A 22,094-nucleotide genomic window follows, 5' to 3' on the forward strand; every position below is an offset into this window, starting at 1 on the left:
TAGAATTTAAGTGTGGCCTGTGATTCAGGCACTCCAAAACCTTAAATTTGTTTTTGAATTTGTTTTTTGAGCCAAACAATTTTTTGAGCAATAGCTTTTTTCGCATAAAAGGCTTTTAAAAACTGCTTTGTTTTTCTAGACTTCCCATCTTTTATTAGCGTGTCTTACAGGATAATATGTGGTTAGCTGTCCTTGAAACAAAGCTTAGTAGATGTTGGGTGTTGCAGCAGTAGTAAGTGTCAAGAAAGCTTTTTGCAGAGTATGTTTTTTTGAAAGAAGGAAGTTATAATTTAAGGGGTTTTTGTAACTTCAAAACAATGAAGGTACGTACGACAAGAAAAGGCTTTTGTGTTTCTGTTCATGGAGTGAAACTATGGAACAGTCTGAATATGGAATTAAAGCAATGTCCAAACATAAAACTGTTCAAAAAGAGTTATAAAAACATGATCTTTTCGAACTATAAAGAAAAGGAAAATATTTAAATTAAGTGAATGTCTCTATTTAAAAAAAAACAAAACAAAACAAAACAAAAACTCATGATGTGATATTATAGTATATAGTATATCAGAAATCTGTTCACTATTTTTATTACAAATTATATCAGTAAGGAAGCTGACTAAATATTAACTGATAATTTATGGCAAAGGGGTGGGATTAAATAAGTGTTTACTTCTTCCCACTCCCTTTCAACATGTAAATTAATCAGAACATTTTTTTTTGTATAGTATTTTTTTTTCTTTCTTATTTTCTTTTCTAAATGTACTTGTATATTGTTCACATGTTGAAATAAATTACCAATCAATCAATCAATCAATCACCAGAGATCATTAGAATTTATCCGATCCGAATAGTGCAAATTTTCCTTGTGAACTAAGAATCTAAGGTTTCACTTTTGCACTGTGATTGTATTATGGGTGTGTTTAATAAAGAAATGTAGGATTATTACTGTCTGTGTGTTATTATCTGAAGTTTGTGTACTTATTATATTTTTCAGCCCATTGTGAGCAGTTCATAGAGAAAATAGACAATTTCAATGGTTTCACATGTCCCATGCCATAGAAAAACAGAATCAACAACAATGAGCTCTCTTTCCTTTCACAGGAGGGCAGTGTGGAGTCGTCAGAGCGTGCTACTATGGTAGAGCAGTACCTACAGGAGTTGGTCCAAAGTGCATCAGACACCAACCTGAAGGGCGAGGCTTTACACAAGCTCTGGCCTTCCATGTTTGCAGAGATGGTGAGAGACTGTGTCTTGGAGATGAGGGACCGAGCGGCCTTCCGCCAAGCCAGCCTGGCAAAGCTCTCTGAGACCAAGTGAAAAGGACCAGAGGTTCACTGTTAGGCAACATACATGCACACGTGGACAGAGCTTTCTTGGGCATCTTCGTCCTTTAATTTCAAAATGGATAACACATAATCACTTTATCAGTTTTAATGCATTTGGAAACACAAGGGTGTATTTCCTTAGTCTGTTGGAAGCTTCTGCTTGAAATGTACCTAGACTATTTTATAGATGTCTGAAGAAATTGTCTGAATGTAGATTTTTCACTAAAAACCCACAGTTTGATTCTTCAGAGCTTGAAGGTAAATAATACTTGAAGAATGTTAAAGAGACTTAGTGACTCAATGTGCATTGTTGCCCCTAGGGAGCATTGTCTGCACTTTAAAAGCCATCTGAATGACCCTTCTACACCATTAATATCATCAGCTGAAAATGACCAGTGTCTCTTTTCTTGAGACTAGAATGATTTTTCTGTCTTAAAGCCTGTCTCATCCATTGCTCTCTCATTTCTTCCTGCGGGGCATAAATGCAAGGGCACAAACAAGGACAAGGTCTTTTCTTTGTTTACCACTGATTTTCTGTATTGTGCTTAGTATTAAACAATTCTGCATTAACACTGAGATTGTCTGCATAGTATACCTAATTATTTTTCTGATAAATGTCTCTACTGGAGTGAAGGGGCTAGGTCATTCAGTTAGATCATTTCTTAAAATATGCCATTCTCACTTTGGAAGTCAGTCACAAGCCATTGGTATTTCAGAAGGCGGAGCCTCTACATTCATGCTAGGAGGTCCAAAAACTAGGAAGGTAGCGTGAACTAAGACTGGAATGTCCCCGAAGGTGTAGAGGCTTCACCTGTTTCCCACCACCTGCTCTTTAACCCTACAAAAAATGCTTAACCCTTATTTAATCTGACAGTCAGCAGGGAATGGCACCAAGCCAGAGGAGTAACACCACGAGTGTCAAACAGCCCCACACAAGCTGATGGGTCGTGTTGTCATATGTCATCCACCTCACTGGAGATCAGTGCCTTTCTTGGGGCATTTGACTTGAAGAAGGCAAGAACATCAGTGCCCGGTGGCTATTTCCTGGTAAAAAAAGTAATGTGAGTGACATTCATATTTACTTTTCTCCCACAACAATCTTCTGCCCATGCTACAGAGTATAGTTCAGCATCTGTTCTAATAGAGCAGTTAAATCTAAGAACCAGAACATCGCAGTTGTTGTATAAAAAGAAACACGGTATAACGTGTTGTTTTTGGGACAACTGTCCCATGATGATTTCATATGAAGGCTCATTGTTCTGCGTTGACGGGAAAGCTCTCAGTGCAAATGTCTGCTATCAGAAAGCGACAACTAGTTTACTTTGAACACGTCTGATGCGCAACATTGCTGCCTATCAGCAATGCACTGTTGTTATATTTTGTTAGTTTGTGAAACTACAGGTGTCAACACTGCAAGAAAAGTCTAGTCCCAAAGGACTGACAGAACTTTGTGACTAGTGACAGCAAACAGATGCAGAGCCACAAAATGAGAGCAATGTCTCATCGCTGGAGAGAAGTCCAGACAGTTTAGTATTTCCTGAGCTCCATCCAGTCTAGAAAGCTACACACATGAATATGTGCTCCATATGTCTTGGTGAGAAATAACTGTCAATCAATCTGCGGCACAAATTAAATACATATTTGTTTATCATAGGACGTTACACTGACATTTGTATTAAATGTGCAATGTGTATTGAATGCAATTTTATTATGTCTGAATATTAAAATATATATAGTTCTTTTTTCAATTAGAGTTGCTGTGTTTGCAGCAAGGATTGGTCTGGTTACATGATAGTAATCAATAGCTGTAATACTTAAAGTGGGCGAGTAAAGCATAAGGTTTTCAATTTATCTCAGGTAGCACGGCTACAGTAGATCATCAAAATAGCTTTTATCTACGCCTGAAAACTGAGCACTTGGATCCTTGCTCACAGTAAATCAATGCACTTTTTTTCTGTCACAACAGCAGCACTGTACGTCTCAGCTGCCAATGCACAGTGGCCATCAGCCAAGAAGAGCTTGGATAATGAGAGGCAAACTAGTGTGAGGATTTCTGCAAGGCTGTGAAGACAATCTCATTTTCAGAATGCAAATAATGGACTAACTTTCTTTCCATCTTTGTGTACCTCTGATTTCTCAGACAACTTTAAACCTCCACGCTACAGGCTTGATTGATTCAGCTGTGGTTTAAAGCTTGCAGTTGTCTGTTTACGAGTGTAATGGTGTAATTATAATGTAGACACACGTAGAAGGTCACAGTAAACCCAAAAGGGGGAGTGAAATGAGAGTGAATTCATTATTGTACTTATTATAAAATAGTTGACTAAACCCATGCAATATTATCTGTATAATCTCTGTTTGGGTGAATGACAAGCTAAAATCCTAAGAGCTGGTTTAGAAGCTGCAGTGTTGATATGCTCAACTCTGATAGATTTTTCTGCAGTCTGGAGAGCCGGCTGCCAATTCGTTCAACCTCACAGGACCAACTATTAGTTTCTGCTGGAATGAACCAAGTGTATTGTTTATTGTGAGCCATGTGCTGCAAAAAATAATGATCTGAAACAGTGGTTTGACTTGTTAGTTAATCAATTGCATTTCAGAATTATAATGAGTTAGATGTAGATTGCAAAATAAATTTCCCCCGAAGATCAACTTACATTAACCCTTAAAAAAATGTAAATAAATAAAGGGAGATGGTGCTTTACTATAGCTTGTCATTCTACTGCTCCCTTTAGACACATTCATGAAATTTTTTTGAGTGTTGTCCAGAGACAGTGTACATGTTCACCTTGTGTGAGACAGTAGTGTCCACTGTCTTTAAATCTTGTCTAGACAGACTGTCAGCCAATCATCTAAAACAGTATTGTTTGTCTAAGAAAGGTTTAAAAACTTCAAGGTTAAATGCCTGAGCAGTCTCAGCATCTATGCACTAGTGAGAAAAGTCAGTGGGGGAAAGCTCCCTTTACATTACTCCCCATACTGCAAAGAGACATACTGCAGTGCAGTGGTACTTAGTGCCACCAGTACCACTGGTGATGGATCTCTATGCACAGACTTAGGCTGCACAGACATATTGGCATACTGATTTCACAATATTTGTAGATTATGTTGGCTATACTCTATAATAAAGGCTGCATGTTTATGAATGATGGCTATAATAAGCTGCTGTGGTATAAACCACTCTGCTATGCATAGCTCTGTTTTTCAAACTAAATAAACAGACTGAAGAGAACAATACACTGAGCTTTTTTACTCTGCAAAAATAAAACAGCAAATGTCTGTGATTCAAGCCCGAAGCCAAATGTTACTCCACATGTGACCTACCTCATATAAAAATGCCTCCAGTTTTCATTTAGCTAAAAAGTCTTAGATTATCCAGTTTTTGTATATTTGCTTTGGCTGCATCCGAGTACCAATCCCCCTTAATGAAATCTGTTCCTTTGAGACATCCTGGAAAAAATCAAGACAATTCTTGTGAATTATAGTTTAATTCACTGTTTTGTGGTTTCCTGCATTTTCCCAGTATTGAAACAGCTGTACATATAGCACTATGAGTTGGTTTATTGGATGACCAAACAATAAATCCATGCAAACAAAACTGTGCAAATTGCATTTCTTTCAGAACAGTTTCTTCAATTACTCTATGTCATTTTGTAGAAGCTAGATAAAAAATGATCATGTTACAAAGGCATGAACTAGATTATCTAATGAGTCCTGGCTGTATTTTATTTGTGGCAAGAAGGGGAAACATTATTTTGATAAAACTTCCCTTTAACTTTGCTGTTTTGTTATTTTATATATTGAGTTTGTTTTTAATTGCTGCTGATTAAAACTATTGCAAGTTTTACAAAGACTCGAGCAATATTTTGAAAGTTGTATTTCAAAATAACCCTCACAAATATGAGTTACTGGCGTCCTTGCGGCGTTGTCGTATGCAGTGTTAGAGAACAAAAGCTAAATGCAGCTAATACACCAGCATTTCAGTTTTTCAGCACTTAGATCCCTTTTGTGACCTCTGTCAGAGACACGGGAGTAGCTTTGACTCGATTAAGGAGATCGTTTACCTGCATGTGGCTCCAACATGGGCAGCTCACGGCGAGAGGAGTGTCGAAAAGACTTTGGAGAGGAACATAAACCCCCCCACTTCCTTCTCACTTTACACATAAATACATCCAAGCTCGCCACCACCTTTCGCGGAATTGGAAAGGAGGCGCACACCTCAATATTTACACGAGACACAAACACACACAGTCAGACAACGTAGTCACAGCGGCAGGGGGCGCAGCAGAGGGCGCATTCCATGCGTTGTGTCAGTTTCCAGCTTTCTGTCATTCAGTGGCTTTGTGCGTAAAAGTAGAACCACCGGAGTCACCGTGATGATTAGAGTCTGGAGTTTACACTCTGCCTGGATTTGTTTCACAACTCTGGTACGGATTAACTGATTTACATGGCTCAGCAGCAAGTTTCTAGAGGGAAGCCCTGGATTTCTACCTGGATTAATGTTTCGACCATGAGTATTGCGCGTTGATAGGACCTACTACTACTACTTAGAGCTTACAGTGAGGCAGCAAATAACTTCACCATACACGCGTCAGTAACTAAAAGTACAGGTAGGTGGAGATGATGCTATAGGCCTTTCTGTCATACTATTATCATTTCTTGTTATTTTTCTTTAACTATAATAAATTAATCCTCACAGCGAGTAAAGTGAATGTGTATTACGGGAAGTGGCGTCCTGCGTCCTGAGGGAAGAATCGCAGTAATTAATCGAAAGTTACTGTCTGCTGGGCGACCTTTAAAAAGCATTATTCTATCAAAAAGTGTGCTCTGAGGTTAAACTCTATGATTTTCAGCACAACTAATTATCTACCACCCCCATTCGCATTTCAGTGTTTTCCCGGTGTTTGCTAAGTGGCAGTTCTCAGGTCTTTTTGACCATTTCATTTGTGTCAATAAAATTCATGTAGGAAATGTGCAAAGAAGGCCTAGGTCATAGGGTAAGGGGTGACAGGTGAAAGTTTTTCTCTGACTGCAACTCAAACCTGCTGTCAGTGGTGATGCAGTTTTTAGATTCCAGAAGTTAAGAGGTCATCACAGGGTCAGGTGGGTAAAAGTCTTTTTCAAATGGATTCTAGAGTGAAGCGGTAGGAAAAAAAGGTACCAGTTTTGATAGAATCAACGTTTCCTTTGAATATATGCCAAGCTAAAAAGGTAAACTGAGTCTGTTCTGTAGATGGACCGTGATTAGACAGAATCTAACTCTTTGAAGCTTCTGGACTGTAGCCTCACATCAGCGCTGAAAATGTCACCACCACTCAGGTGCATGCTAATGTCAACTTCTCTTTTTACATTTAAGTGTACAGCTTTAAGAAACCAGGAAGAATGAAAGGAGGCTGTGTCTGGACTGTCAGGTAAATTAATATCAGGTGCATTCATTTGTGGTTAACCTCAGATTTATGTCTGTGTTCCCATTTTTTGTGAGACTGACTCATTCTCTGATTATCCTTAATAGAAGCTGAATAACAGTATGTCAGTATTTCAGCAATATTTCAATAGTAGTATCAGCAAATCATAATTTCTATTGTGAGCCAATAAACCAGTTGGAGTAAAGCTGTAAATATGACCAGTAATTACTTCTCTCTGGTTTGTACAGACTGTCTATGCTGCTATTGTTACTTTGGTCAGATCCCTTGGGCAGCCAGCACACAACAGACCACAGAAAGGTGAGCATGGGAGATGGAGCTACTAGAAAAAACATGTCAGTGTTCTAACTTGTGTGATTTGCTTGATGTCCTAATTCTCATGATGGTAGACCTCCATCAAATGTTTCCTGGAATTTTTCTTTTTGGTGTTTTATCTTTTAGTCTAATTGCTTGGTTGGAAAAAGAGACAGGAATGCTCATCTCCAAAGATGGCATGCATGATTGTTTCTCACCAGCACACCCAAAACAGCGAATGAGAGTATTCCCAGGGGTAACCTGACCACGGTGATAATCTGTACTTGTAGAGGCGGAAAGTGAAAACATCTGTCGGCCTTAGCCAAACAAGGAGGGCTGATTTTAGTTGTCAGCAATCCACCTCTTGACCCCCGCAGAGACACAAGTAATGGAAGATGGCTGACCAACAGAACTGTCAGAAAGAAGGGTGTGTGTGTGAATTGCCTCCGTGTGTTTCTACTGGGGGTCCAGCTGTGTGACCTTTGGGTGACCCAGAGATGACAGTGGCTTTGGGTTACAAAAGCCGAAGCTGCAGAAGAGGCAGAGGGGTGGTCCAGGGCTTCCCTGAATAGCTGCACAGGCTGACTGACAGCAGAAGAAGCTCCCTGCCAACTCTCCCTACTGCTTTTGTATTCTCTTTCCATCCACTAAAAGTCAAAGGCAGCTGAGCTTTTACTACAGCCATGTGTTTGCCCAGAGAGGTTGTTGTGAAAGGCGACAAAGCACTCCTTAAAGACAGGATTTCCACGCAACTTTGCGGATAAAGGCAGCTTGGAAAAGGACTCCTGCTGGCAAATTCCTCAAACAGAGAGTAGAGAGTGATCGCTGCTAATATGTCCCTGGCACAGCGACACAGAGGCATACAGTCAATAGTGAGAAGCACAGGTAGCCAATAGGGGATAGACCACAAACAGACACCCACTAATCAGCCAAATCAGGCCTTTATTCCCATGAACAGAGGTCTATTTCATGAGCACTGGTGGGGGGCAGAGAGGCAGGATAGTTGTGGTGATGTGATGAGGTCCCCATTGTAAGCTTTTATTCAAAGCCATTATCTTTAAAGATTAAAGTCTTGCTGAGGCTTTCCACAAATCCTTGGCATTCAGATCTCGCAGCACTTTTCCACTTCTTTGCACTTTGTGATGCCCTTAATTGATGTTTCATTTCCATGCAGGTTCCTCAGAGGGCAGAGCACCACGAGGAAGTTAGGGCAGAGCATGGAGAAATTCAGGGATCTTGGGGTGTCTGGGGTCCCTGGTCAGCTTGCTCCCAGACCTGTGGAAAAGGAGTACAAGAACAGACTAGGCCCTGCCTACCTGTGTACGCTCCATCTCAGTACCCCTCCAGAGGGGCTGGTGTTCAGCCTCATCAACCAGGCCATATAGTTTCAGCTCTTCGGCCTACAGTTCCTCTGCACCGCAGCACAGCCAGAACCTACAACAGCAGCAGCCGTGGAGAGCTGAGAAAAGAGAAGGAGAACAGGCCTGGTGGGCGCAGGTACACACTTTTAGCAGATATTATTCTGCACAGAGACATGGGATTAATTGTAGGACCAAAAGCAATCTAATAGATGTATTTGTAATTGTATTTGTTTTAAAATAGCAGATTTAGATACAGATCAGCAACAAAAAAAATGTTGTGATACATAATGAATAACCAGGCATTCGTTTAGGCCACAATGAAAAATAATATGGTGGAGAATTTTGGTCTTCTGGCTATATAACTGTAGTAATAATAAATAAACTATGAATAATAAATGCCAGTACAGAGTACAGACTACAGGTTGCCAGCACAATAGTAATCTGACCCAACAGACAGGGGCATTGCAAATGAAAAGAAGTTGGGCCCAGCAATTACTGCTTTTAGTCCATATAGCGTGTCATGGTGGAAGATGACTAATGTAGCATCTGGCACAGGTTGAGCTATCCTGACAAAAAGTACAATGTCAAAAATTATTTTCCATATTTCATCTTGCTTGACTGCGACGTACTCTGTGACACTGATGGTTAGTCACACTATGTAAATATGGTGGAGTGAGTGAGGATGTTTTACTTAATTTCAGTCAACTCATAACTGTTTGGCAATGTTATCGGTCAAGACCATTATACGAAATTAACATCATCCTTTCCCCTCTGTGTCTTCTGCATACAACCTCCCCTACCCCCATTTCCACAACCACACACCAGTTAAAAGGGCAGTCTGCTATGACTTATGACCAGGTTACTGTCAGAATACATGACCCTGCGACTACTTAAACTACTAAACTTTTTATCTGAAAAATACAAAATGTTTAACATTTGAACAAATATTGCAATTCATATTTCTATATCTATGCATTTTATGCGACTATGTTGATGTGTTATAAGGCACAACGAGCCTTTTTTAAATAAAAGTATTTCAGCTTCTGTGCTTTTTCAGTGAGTCATGTATGGCTGTGCTGCATGCTGAGCAGCGCAGCCTAAAAGTGACTCTTTGGAGCCATCATTGTGGGCACATCTGACTGCCCTGCAGTGGAAACTAGTCTTTTATGGTTGGAATCAAAAGCCCGGCTTGTGCTTGGCAGCTTTGTGACCTCCTTCCTGTTGCGGTTGCCTTTAAACAAATAGCACTGACAGCTGAGTAATGGGGGGTTGTTTGAGTTGGAATCGAAGGAGCCAAATAACAAACAAAAGCTCCCAGAATTCTGCCAATGAGATCCTGGTGCATCACAAAAGTTGTAGTTCAGAAGACGGGCCTTGACATTTTCTTCAATAAAAGATGGCATTTAGCTAAACCTAAACCTTTCCAATAAAAAAAGATATTGATTCAAGTTTAAAACATTGTCGGTAGAAATACGGTAGCAGACTGGATTCAGTTCTGTGGTATTCGATAGGGACATGTGTAGCCTAGAGATGAAGTGATAACTACACTTGCACACTAAGTGTTAATATCCTCATGTTTGTGTTTTCAGGAGGGTAACAAACATTATCCCAGGGAAGTATGGCTATGGAAGGGCGCCCTATGTTGCTTCACTGCAGACGGATACAGGCCAGGTCTCTAAGATCCCTCGCCCACACAGACGCTCTGCTGCAGCTAATTCCCACCACCCCACAGCTAGAGGCCATGGTAGCCACAGGTTAAACAACCCTAATGCTTCCAGCAATCTCCATCTCTACAGCAGACCCTACATGAATGCCAGGACACAGCATCCCAGAAATAACCAAGTCTGGGCTCCCCTTTACCAGCCTAGTTCAGCCAACAAGGCTGAGGTCCAACAGGAGCACCATACAGGCAGCCACATGTCCAATCCTAAGCAGCACCAAGTGAGACCTTACAACCCTCTGCCTTCTTCCTTCTGTACTGGGGAGCATGCTCGCTACAGGATCTGCAACAGTAATGTATGCAAGTCTGCGTTTTGTTTGTATTCTCAGACTGGTTTGTTAGTAATACGGATTTCATTATTTTTAATGCTCCTTTTGTTTGTGTGTGCAAAGGAAAAGCTAGCATTCAAATTATAAACCATTAGTTTTAACTTTGAAGCTCTGATGAGGAAAAGTACACATTTACATGAATTCCAAAATTTATGTCTGACAGAAGGCAAGGAATGCAAGATGTCCCCCATGGAAATAGAATATACTGTTTGGTTCAATTATTGTTTGTAGCATTTAGACATGTAGTAGATGTGTCCTCTACTACCATAACAGTTCAATTTGGATAATCAGACCTGGTTTAAATGTGTTTAGAGTTTATTAGTCAAATTGTCATTGACTGAGTTGAAGAATTGAACAAGAACACCTAATATTAATTAGAAACTAGACAGCCTATGCTATTTATTGCACTGTAGTGGACTCATTAGCTTTGGGTGTGAATAGTTTATACTTTTCCAGAGCCACATGGCCACCGCTCAAACTTGAAACCAATCTTCAAAACCATCTCAGAATCTATTTTTGTAAAGTTTTTGATTGAGATACTGAACTTATGAGTGGATGTTTTATAGCAGAGCTCACCAGAGAGCTGCACTTGTCTGTGTGTTTGAATCAAACATTAAACCTTATTTAAATTACTAGGGAATAACCCATAATCTTAATAACTCATACAGCACCTTCACGAGTTTAAGACCAGCTTAAATGCATGAGTTTGTGGATAAGCTTCTAGGTTATTGAACTGATTCTGTGCATTAAAATGAATTGAAACAGCCTCTGGTTCTGCACATTATCTCTATGTTGTGTAATGACAGATATTCAAGTAAAGTAAAGCAGACCAGTCTTGTTTAGACAAATGATATAATGTATGGAGACTTAAGGCAGGTTGGGTTTCACTCTGGAGCCTTCATATATGCTTGGAATCTAAGTTCTTTTGTTAAAAAGACAGCGCTACAAGTGGAGGAGTGGAAACAGTTAAAACAGTGAAGGCTCACCGTAGCAATCAGTAAATCAGTGGCTACAGAGCGTGACAGTGAGACGCGGTTGTAGTTACAAAGGGATTTACCTGTCGGACTTGGTGTTTTCATGGAAAATAAATGCATGTTTGTATTTCACTGGTCCTTCCACAGGCCTGTCCCCCATCCAGCAGGCACATCCGGGCTGTCCAGTGTTCATCTTACAACAACCAGCCTTTCATGGGCAGACTGTACGAGTGGGAACCTTTTAATGAGGGTAGGTTACATTTATGAGCAGTGTGAGCATACATAAACTGTATATATGGTTTGGTTCATAATCTGCGGGACAAAGACAAAATTTCTTGTAGTTTTGCCTCTGTACACCACCATAGTTGACAGTCAATCAGACAGTCAATATATGATCAAAATGTAGAGTTTCCGTTTTAGTTTTCACATAACTTAGTATTACCTGTTTAAGAATTAAAGACTTTTTTTACATTCAAAAATAATTGTAAGGATTGTATATACAAGCAGTATGACTTTTTTCTCTTTAAAATGCAAAACATATAAGCAGGAAACTAATATGTTAGGATTGTACATCCTGACATATTAGTTTTTGTTAGAGATGAGAACGAGATGACTGTCTGTAAGGATTGTATATATTGTTTTTAATACTTGGATGAAAATCCTTTTTAGTCCGTGACCACCTGAGGTCTAGAGCCCATGGACATCATGAAATGCTGTGTTTCCCTTCTGGAGATTCTTTGCCAGGCCTTTTCTGCAGCTGCCCTCAGTTGCTACTTTTTTATATTTCATAACTGAAAAGCATACTCTGTTGGATTGAGATCAGGTGACTGATCCCATTTATTTACCCTGAGAAACTCTTGCAGTATTGACTAATTGACTAGTTGTAAAATAATTTTTCTTAAACATGAAAATAATGGTCATTGTGTACTTTAGCACTGAGTTGGCCAAAGCACTCCTTCTTTTTAACAATATACCAGATTTTTGATCTGGCTAGTCCTACAGTTTTTTGTTCTCTCTCTGAGGCTTATTTTGGTCTTTCAATCTCATGATGGCACCTTCACTTGCACTGGCATCTGTTTGGGCCTCATATTTAAAATTACAGTGGAATCCTATAAAACACTAATTCAAAACTTTGGATCAATGTCAGACATTATGTTTCCTACATTTGCGATAAAATAAAATGAAAAAAGCCTCACCTGGCCACGAAACTGTTTGTTAGTCACCTGTCCAGTTAGTTTTTTAGCCTCTGAAAATGTGTATAAAAATTCTTAAACAGTTAATGCAGAGTTTTTGTTAAACCCCTTGAAATAAAGCTCAAAGCTCATGGCTTCATTGTCATATAACTGATTTGATTTTAAAATCTATTGTAGTGGTATATAGAGCCAGAGCTACAAATAAATAAATTTTCACTTTATTTTAGAATTAAATGCATATTTACCCCAGTAAATTATGGGACACTGTGTCTCTACTGTCTTTAACTGAGCAAAAAGAGCAAAAAGGGCAACATTTCCTCACATATGTCAATTTTGCAGTCAGTATTGATTTGGGGTACCGTCAATGTAATGGTCTTGCCCTTACACTCTCCTAATTTGCAGGTAGATAAAAATATTCTAATGCTGAGTCTGACTTTTTACTATTAAAATTTTTGAGTTAATGATGCCACTTGATGAAAAGCTGAGAGGCTGCTAACAGTTCATCCTGAGTGCGACATGATTAAGTCAAGAGGCTTGAGCCATGAAATCTCTTGGCAGAGACAAATGTTGCAGACTTTGAGACTGACAGTACTCAATTAATCCCCCGTAAAAACTAAAGCAGGGGTTTAGGGCTGTCAATATTAGGATTCTTTTTTGCTTCTTTTGTGTATGTATGTCACATACACAAATGACTGAATACCTGTAAAGTGTTGTTGAAGAAGTAATAAATGCTGCTCAAAGTCAGTAGCTTCACCTAACCCCCTGAGGTCACATATTTCACAGTTAACTGCATGTTCACACTGTGTTACACCATCCGCAACCTAGACATCTGCATTACTCATACTCTCATAACATATACATGTTGGGGGTGGACACGTTACACAGCATCCACAGGATGGTCTGTGTATTCAAACCCACCTCTGGTGCTGGTGCCCTACCCTCAATTTTAAATGCACTGAGGGTTTTCGGGAGGAGCCGTGCTGCTCTCTGGCAGGAAGCACCATGCCGTCCTGTGTTTTAAATGCACTTTAGAATAACACCCAGCAACACTACATATGAGGGGGCGGAGGGAGGTTTGGGGTCTCCACTCACCCCTGGGGGTGGGAGGAGGTGCTGGTCGTCGGATTGGGGTCTGGGTTTCGGGGCCTTCCTGCTACTGCAGATAAGGAGGCGGTCTGCTTTCCTCCACCCCAGAGAGAAGGGTTACATCTCCTGGGTCTGAGTACGGTTTGCCCCTCTGGGGGCGGGGGTACCCGGACCTGGGTTATAGAGTATGTTTGGGGAGTGTGAATGTGTGTACAGTGTCTATTTGTGTCTGTCTCCACGTCGGGTGAGTGCTGAGTATTTGTTTGTGTATATGGGGGTGGGAATGCACGTTTGTGTCTGCGTGCGCCTGTTCGTCTGTGTCTGTATGTCAGCTTGGGTCTTAGACTCCACCTCTCTGGGAACATCTCTGGCTCTCCGAGGTATGGAGACCTATCTCCCCTCTCCACACTCCCTGCCAGTGGCTGATGTCCTCTGGCGCCTGTGGCCCGGCTGGGCCCCTTCCGGGTGATGGGATGCCCTCAGGCCTCTGGCCTCTGGGCCTGAGACCCGGTCCTCTCTGGCACAGCTGGCTGCCGGCAGAGCCCGCGGGCACATCACTGCAACCCCCTCTGGCCTCTGCTCCGTGGCTGCTGGGTGACCTCTTGTTTGGGGCTCTCCTCAGCTCTTCCCAGGAGGGTGGCACGGTTGCCCCCCTGGTGGTCCTCCTTGGGTCCTCGTACTCTGGGGCCTCTGGATGTCTGGGACCTGGATCTCCTCAATACCTGCCTCATGCCCTGGGGGACGGGGCTATGGCTCCCCACACTCCCTAGTAGATCGTTACATGGAGAAACCTTTTGAATACAAGCGTGCTGATTCACACAGGTGTACACACGGGTGTTCACAGACACAAACTACACCTTTCTTGGCTGCTACCTCAAAGCACATCTGTCGATCTTGCGTACTGCACAATAACATGTAATATTTAGTATCTACTGAATTCTACTGTTAGCTAGTTTATTGTGATGGTGTTGTATTTATTATGTTGCTCTTTCTTGTTTCTTTTCTCTTCTGTTTTTTCTTATCTCCACACAGGTGATCCAGGTGTTTTTTTTCCCTCTTTTCTTCCCCCCTTTCTCACCATTTCTTCTCCCCTCTATTTTTTTCTCTCTCTCTCTTTCTTTCATTCTTTCTCCCTGTCCTATCCCCCAGTCATGTCTGTCCCGTCTGTAACAACCAAAAATCAAATCAAATAAATACATAATTACAATAAAGGTCAATCAAATGGACCAATATGGCAAGGCCATGATGATCCAATTGGTAAAGTAAAGCCGCTTGGCATCTTTCTTGGCCTTCAGACAACAATTCTGATGGATAAAGATCCAAACGGGACAGGCAAAAAAAAGAAAACCTAAACCTCAGTTTAAAACACAGAGATGACTAAATACATGTAAAGTGTTGTTGAAGAAGTAATAAATGCTGCTCAAAGTCAGTAGCTTCACCTAACCCTGAGGTCACACATGTCACAGTTAACTGCATGTTCACACTGTGTTACACCTTCAGCTGCCTGACCCATGACGTATTTAAACTGATGTGTAGCTTGATGTAAGGACTACGGTATGCCACCTGTCCGTAGGCTTACTGATGAATGTTCATACATACAAACTCATTTAACGTACTCACCTGAAGTATCCAGGCAACAGTCAAAACAACTGACACACTGTCATTTGTCTGAGCTAATGGAAATACCAGCCTCCAGAGTTAATATCCTGTCAAACAGATGTGTATTGTGAGATCTTTTCTGTGTGCTGTGGCCTTAACTGATGGATAAGACAGATATAAAGATTAAATAACCCCAGGTATACATACGAGGTTAAGTCTGGGTCATTTGACACCCATCTTGAGCAGTGCTTAAACATACTCTTGTACATCTGTTTAAGAAATGCCTGGCTTTTGGGCATGTAGCATATCTAATTGGTAAAGCACATGAATAAAGGAAAGCAGAAGTTAGACTTTGCAGCTTTTATTGCATCAAACATAATCCTTTGTCAATATTAAAGATCTTTTTTTGTAGAACATGTTTAACATTTTAAAGAGAGAGAATTTCTCCTTTTAGTTTTAAAACAGCAGCCAAGGCTAGTCCAGTGCTGTTTTAGTTCTTTTCAGAATATAGCCGCAGGGTAAAACTGTAACACTTGTTTTTTTCACAGAACTCTAATGTTTTGGTAAATTATGCGCTTAAATATTATATTGTTATGACCATAACAACTCTTAAGATTTACAAACTTGGTGAATATGACCATAAAAGGTAAAAACAACACTTGATTTAGATATGGTTGATTTAGAAATGACCTCCCCTTTAAGCTGCTTCCAAAGTGCCTGCTATTTTTGATTTAAGTCCTAGTTTGACCACTTGTGCAAATGCAGTGTTCATTAGATATTCTCCATTTTATCAAAACTGCAGCTTAACAGTTGGAACTCTTCTGGGGAAGAGGACAACGTCAGAGAGGATGGTTGAGTCCAAAAACACTCACGCCCTTTTAACATGCTGTGAACTATAGACGGACATGAAATGGGCATGCTAAGGTTATGATGTCTTACATTCTACTGAAGACTGTTATTTGGTCTTTGCATCATAACCTCAGTTCCCAGTTTGAAACAACAACAACAAAAACCCAAACCATTGATTTGTCCTCTGCTCAAGTTTAATATGCCCGGTCAGAATGGTGCCTGGAAAGTGTCCAAAAGGATATGTGCTTGAAAAGATGAGCAAATTTAAATATATGATCAAAGTACAGTTACTCCCCATGTATCATATATGCATATGCAATTTATTTCAATGTGGATTCAGTCTTTAAATCCAGCTGGATTTCATGTAGTTACAAAATAATAAATTTAATGGTAAAACCTACGTTTATTTTATTTACACAATGATAGTGTCAAATGTTTTACACATATTTAAAGATGGATGTCAGCACATTCATCTGTGATGTGTTGATGTTTTTTTTATTTACTTTTGTTTGTGTGTATTGTGAAACCAGCATATTTTCATATCCTGAAATATGTCTTTATATCATGATACCTAAATCTGTTTACAGTTCCTATTGAGCAGCAGTGTGAACTCAACTGCCGAGCCATAGGGTTCAGGTTCTACGTGCGACAGTCAGAAAGGGTGATCGACGGGACGCCATGTGGACAGAATGAAACTTCTCTCTGTGTGGCAGGAAAGTGTACGGTAGGCCACACACTGACCCTTTTTCTGACATACTGTAGAAAAGAGAAGGATTTTGTATTATTTATTGTAATGCTACATGCTACATGATTACATCTATTTACAAGATCCTGCAGGGCTTTGCTGAGATGGGCAACATTTTGTTCTAACTGTTCAACTTGTATCAAACATAATATGTCATCATCAAGCTCTGTATGTTTTCATGCTGCATTTCTGCTGCATCCTTCATGACCTTAGAGTGGAGCTTCACTTTCTCTTCATGACCTCTTTTTTGGGTAAAGCAGCAGTGATTCAAATGTACAGATGGAGTGTAAAACATTTATAATATAAGTAAACCTTTACACACTTAGGCGGTAGCACTGGTGTAAAGGTGGCTTTGAGCACCAGAGGGCAGCACAGCATAAGAATCATGACTGTACAGTGACGCAAAGCAGCAAAAATAAAAAAAATTACCCTACTGGAAACAGGACGCTGTTGCTGTGTGGGCTTATAGTTAGGTATGTATTCATTGTGCTGGATTCACTGTGACTCTTGTTTGATCAGGGTTTAACTCCAAGAAATGTGTTTAAAACACGGCTCAATTGCAATTGGTTGTGCTGACCTTACTCTTTTAACCCAGTGTCTTTCCCATGAACTGTAATCCAGCAACAGTCTTTGCAACATTAAGATTTAATCAAGACAGAAAGCCCTCTTGATCTCACATTTCACTGCTAACGCACACTATTCATCGGCATCGTCATCCTTCACATGGGTACTGTTGAATCATCAAAAATAAATTGTGTTTTGCGTGTCTGAATCAAAAATGATTAATCTTCAAATGCCCATTTATGTTCCAGTTTCTCATGTTCTGGCTTATTATTTAAAAACTGAAACTCATAAGAAGTTTTTCCGGAAAAGGAGATTTAGTTCTGCATCTCTTTCTCCACTGAGATTTTCTCAGCTGGTCCAGGCTTCTGAACAGGACATCCCCCCAGCTACAAGCCAAGATATAATGTGAAAACATCTGGATAATTTAATTTAATCAGAGCCATGATTGGAATTTCATATTATTGTGGGAATTTATAAATGTTTGCAGTTGACGCTGAAGGTTTTCCCTCCCCTCCTGGAGGTTACAGGACCTTGAAGATATATACCTGACATATGGAATATACATATCTCTAAAACAAGAGATATCATTGCAACTATATTGATAAAAAAAAAGACCACAGTAGAAAGAGGCAGGGCTGGTAGAGGGAAAAAGCAGCATATCGAATCATAAGTAGCAACAGCAACAGCATGGAGCAGGAAGGAACCGCGGGGAAGTTGGCTGCTTGAACAGACTGTTTGAAGTGTCAGTCATCATTGGTACCTCTTTGGATCAGCTGATAGTCAGCTGGTTTGATGCACTCTGCTTGACCCACATGATACCCTGTAGCTTGTCAAAATGCTGCAATAACTAATTGATAAAAAACAAACCCTAAAACTATTCTAAAAACCTTTAAGTAGAATACATTAAAAATCAAATCAGTAGCACAATGTTTGTGGAGTCAAATGTATTAGTGGTGTCAAGTATTTCAATAATAAGACTTTTTCTGATGGAGATTGGATTGATCCCCACAGGATTAGTCCTGCTGACCTAAATGTGATCCTCTAACTTGATCTTTGTCTTCTAGAGTCAAGTATCATAGCTACTGATATTCAGGGGTTTGCTCAGGATATTAAGTCCCACTCAACATAAAATTTTAAAACTTTCTACTCATCTATTTTTTAATGCGAGCAACAGATCAAAATACCAAATTTCTCAGTGATTTAGTTTGCTCTGCTGCTGCTTTTAAAAGCCCAGTTGGACCCAGGAGCCAACCAACTACTATGTTCTATGGATGAGCAGAGAGTACTGCAAGGTCAGGTCAAGTAGGGAAGTAACATTTCCATACCTGACCTGACCAGTAACTGGCCTAAAACCCAGATTGGTGATGATAATAATGATATTTTTATTGCCATTCACTCTATATCTATTTTGGATATCCATGCATTGTTTCTTGTTAAAATGCATTAATGTATACTATTTCTGGCATTTTATTGGAGAGGAAATGTCAATCGTGCTGGTATGATAGTGGGTAATGTGTTACCTCTGAAATACATAACGTTATTGCCACTTTGGTGAGTTCTTTTGGAGATTGAAGCTGCATGATTGAACGTTACAACAGGAGCGCTTTAGAGTTAAATACCAGATTGTATTTTACGACATGTTTCATACATTCATTGCTGTTTTCAGTTGTTTCTCCATGGTAATCCACATGTTATAGAAAAACACAGAAACCTTTTTTAAAAATACTTAATTCTGATAATTACATCAGAAAATTTTGAAAGAGACAAGTAAATGTTATAAGACATAAAAAAAACCAAATGTTTGGCATAAGTCATTTCTATTTCTTTTCCATATGGGAAGGCTAAAAAGACAACAACAATGGTAGGCCAAGATGAATATTATTATTTTTTTAGCTCATATGGGAAATATTGGCTCTAACAAATTGCGTTTGGTCTGTGTTTGGATGGTTGTTATAGCACCACTTAAAGCTCTGTGTTTCTTTAATTGCAGTTTTCAGTGTTCTCTTTGTCTCATCAAAATCTGCATACTTTCTTTTGCCTCAAACAGTTTTTGTTGGCTATTTGCTAGACTGTGATAAATGTTGTAAAATTAATATACAGTAAACTTAATACTTATTACATTTCTGTGAAGAAAAAGACTCTGACACCAAATTAATCAGAAGATATCTCACACAAAGCTAGTGCACAAACTGTTAAACTGTCCCCAAGGCACAGAGAAGTGTTACGGATATACTCCTAGAGCTCTGCCAGAGACTCTGCTTCTGTATGTGGATGAGAGCCAAATCATACAATAATTTTTCACCAGTTATTCAAACTTAGTCGATCCAGCAGGTCAGAGCCTGTCTGTACATAGCACATACTACTGTTGTACATTTTTCAACACGTCCAAAGCACATTACCAGAGAAAAAAGGTATTTGTCCAACTGTGTGCTATTCTCGAGAAGGAAAAAATCGTTATGTATAACGTTTGCTGTTTATAGTTAGTGTTTGTGTATCATGTTTCCAAAGTAAATATTTAAAGCATTCATCATTTTAGCAAATGATACCACAGATGAGAGAGGGGTTCAGAGTGTTTCCTGAAGCACTATAAATACTCTCAAGTCCTGCATTAAAAATGGGTTCATTAAGGGGGAGGCATCGGTAAATATCCCAAAAGTCTAAGGTTCATGCATATTACACCAATGATAAGATCAATAAATTATTGTTAATCATGAGATAAAGTGAAAGCCGAATATTGTTGTATTTAGTTGAGTTGGAGAAAATGTTTCATACAGGACTGTAGGGTCATTTTTATGGATCTTTTAGATAATGTATCAACTTTTTTACTTTTTTAAAAATTAAACTAAATATGAAAAGTGACAAATCTAAAACTATGTTTTCCTTTAAACAAGGGCTCAAACAGTTATCCCATTTTTTTCAGATAACTAATAGATTAATTATTATTTTTAGTTTAACTCATGTAGTTAATTGTTTAATTTATATCCAATCATTACATTTTTTGAATTTTTCTTACTTTTATTGTATAAATAATTTTACTTGTAACTAGAGCTGTTAGATAATTGTCATGTCCTACTAAGTACACTATTTTCCTTTAAATTCTAATAGAATAAAGCTTGATAAGAAGAGCACATTTAATTAAATATGATGCTTGATTAAAAGTACTTGCATACGTTGTTGTATATGGATTGTTACTGGATAACTTAGGCAGTTTTTTTTTACAGTATCGATTGACTACCCCAACACGTTCTCTTACACCTGACAAGATAAATTAATATAACATGTCTCAAATGATACATGGTGTTTTATACATCAAGCTCTTCATTTTGTAGAATGAGGAGCGCAAATTATTGCCTCAGGTGATTTTTTTTAAATTCATTATTATTAGGCTTATAGTCTATTTTCTGACTGAGTGAACCTTCCCTCTGTAGGAAATTCTCTTTTTAAGCTGTGTGTGAATATGTGTGCATCATTGTGCTGGAACTAGACCATCTCACACATACTGAAAAAGGATCAAAATAACCCCTAGCATTATGCTCAAGGCAACATTATACTGAGCAATCTCTAGGGAGATTACTGCAGCGACTCTGCTGCTGTAAGTTTGATTCCAGTGCAATGTGTTTTATATGTGACCTGTTCAGTAGTGCATGAGATAGTTGGCAAGATGTAGGGCAATTCAACTGTCAAAATAGCATTTGGGTTATTGTAACGTTAATAACATTTTCAGTGTAACCTTTACCTACGTTTTGATTCATCCAGTTTATGGCTTTTTTTGCTTTATCTAAGTCCTTGTGGCCCGCAGGAGGAAAAGGCTGCGCACCCCTGACATGTAACAACAGAGATGAGCGGTCAGGAAGAGCAAGGGAACAAAGTCATGAGTTTAAATCATTGTTACAGTCTCATGTTACAACCACTACCTCACAGTTCTTTAATATCTCTTTAAATCTTGAGCTGTTTTTCTTTTTTTCTTCTTCTTTTTTTTAAAAACAAACCCCGCAAAGCTTTGCACTAGTGTCTGGAGGTAGTTTTAGCTGTGGAATTCATATTGGTCTCATTGTGGTTTGCAACCGTGACCACAAGCAAATTTTTGACACTTAATCATAATAATGAAAAATTAATTCATAACATTTGGACTATATTTTCGGGTTAGGAGGAAATGTGTCTCAATGAGTTTGTTATTTTATCTCTCCATATTCAAACCATAAAAGTTATGCGCTTGCTGTGGTGATGATCTGTTACTGATTACAGAGAAAACATGGCCTTTTACCACACAGTTCATAGTTACTGTGGTCCATGACATCTTTAATATTATGCATATAACTGCCCTCCTCTGTTCTTTCTCTTCCTCTGACCTTTGAACTTGGTCACATATTTTTTAACCTGATGGACAGACACCTAATTGACTATGATTTCTTGTCTTCTGATTGGACAAAATTATGGTATTTTATTCTCAGTTCACTGACTATATTGAAATTTCTTGCTGCATGTGCACTTAAAATGGCATAACATTTTGGAGATGTGCTTGGTTACAGGCTTAACACATGCCGTTTGTGGGTTTAGTGGTCAGTCTATTATTGTGGGTAACATGCCCCAGAGATTGGACCCTTTGGTTGGGGGCTTCACATGGATCATTTG

The 22,094-nt window shown here is 39.3% G+C and overlaps 2 protein-coding genes across 6 annotated transcripts in view; both read left to right on the plus strand.

Moving 5' to 3' along the window:
* Positions 1-4,907, plus strand: part of lrrc49 (leucine rich repeat containing 49) — a 35,080-nt gene extending 30,173 nt beyond the window's left edge. For 3 of the 4 annotated variants that reach the window (XM_006779746.3, XM_006779747.3, XM_087847539.1), the window contains one exon: positions 1,102-4,907. In XM_006779746.3, the coding sequence (XP_006779809.2) occupies positions 1,102-1,317 (216 nt within the window). In that variant the 3' untranslated portion in view covers positions 1,318-4,907. The remainder of the gene's footprint in view (positions 1-1,101) is intronic. The other variant, XR_436521.3, reaches the window with a different exon arrangement.
* A 733-nt stretch (positions 4,908-5,640) lies between these two features.
* Positions 5,641-22,094, plus strand: part of thsd4 (thrombospondin type 1 domain containing 4) — a 46,795-nt gene continuing 30,341 nt past the window's right edge. The window contains exons 1-7 of one of the 2 annotated variants that reach the window (XM_087847671.1): positions 5,641-5,935; positions 6,682-6,736; positions 6,979-7,048; positions 8,217-8,539; positions 9,993-10,419; positions 11,574-11,676; positions 16,741-16,877. In XM_087847671.1, the coding sequence (XP_087703797.1) occupies positions 6,708-6,736; positions 6,979-7,048; positions 8,217-8,539; positions 9,993-10,419; positions 11,574-11,676; positions 16,741-16,877 (1,089 nt within the window). In that variant the 5' untranslated portion in view covers positions 5,641-5,935; positions 6,682-6,707. Of the gene's footprint in view, positions 5,936-6,672; positions 6,737-6,978; positions 7,049-8,216; positions 8,540-9,992; positions 10,420-11,573; positions 11,677-16,740; positions 16,878-22,094 lie in introns of those variants that run through there. The other variant, XM_087847677.1, reaches the window with a different exon arrangement.

The sequence above is a fragment of the Neolamprologus brichardi genome, chromosome 1, assembly GCF_056152115.1.
Source record: "Neolamprologus brichardi isolate AB-2024 chromosome 1, ASM5615211v1, whole genome shotgun sequence".
Classification (NCBI taxonomy): Eukaryota; Metazoa; Chordata; class Actinopteri; order Cichliformes; family Cichlidae; genus Neolamprologus; species Neolamprologus brichardi.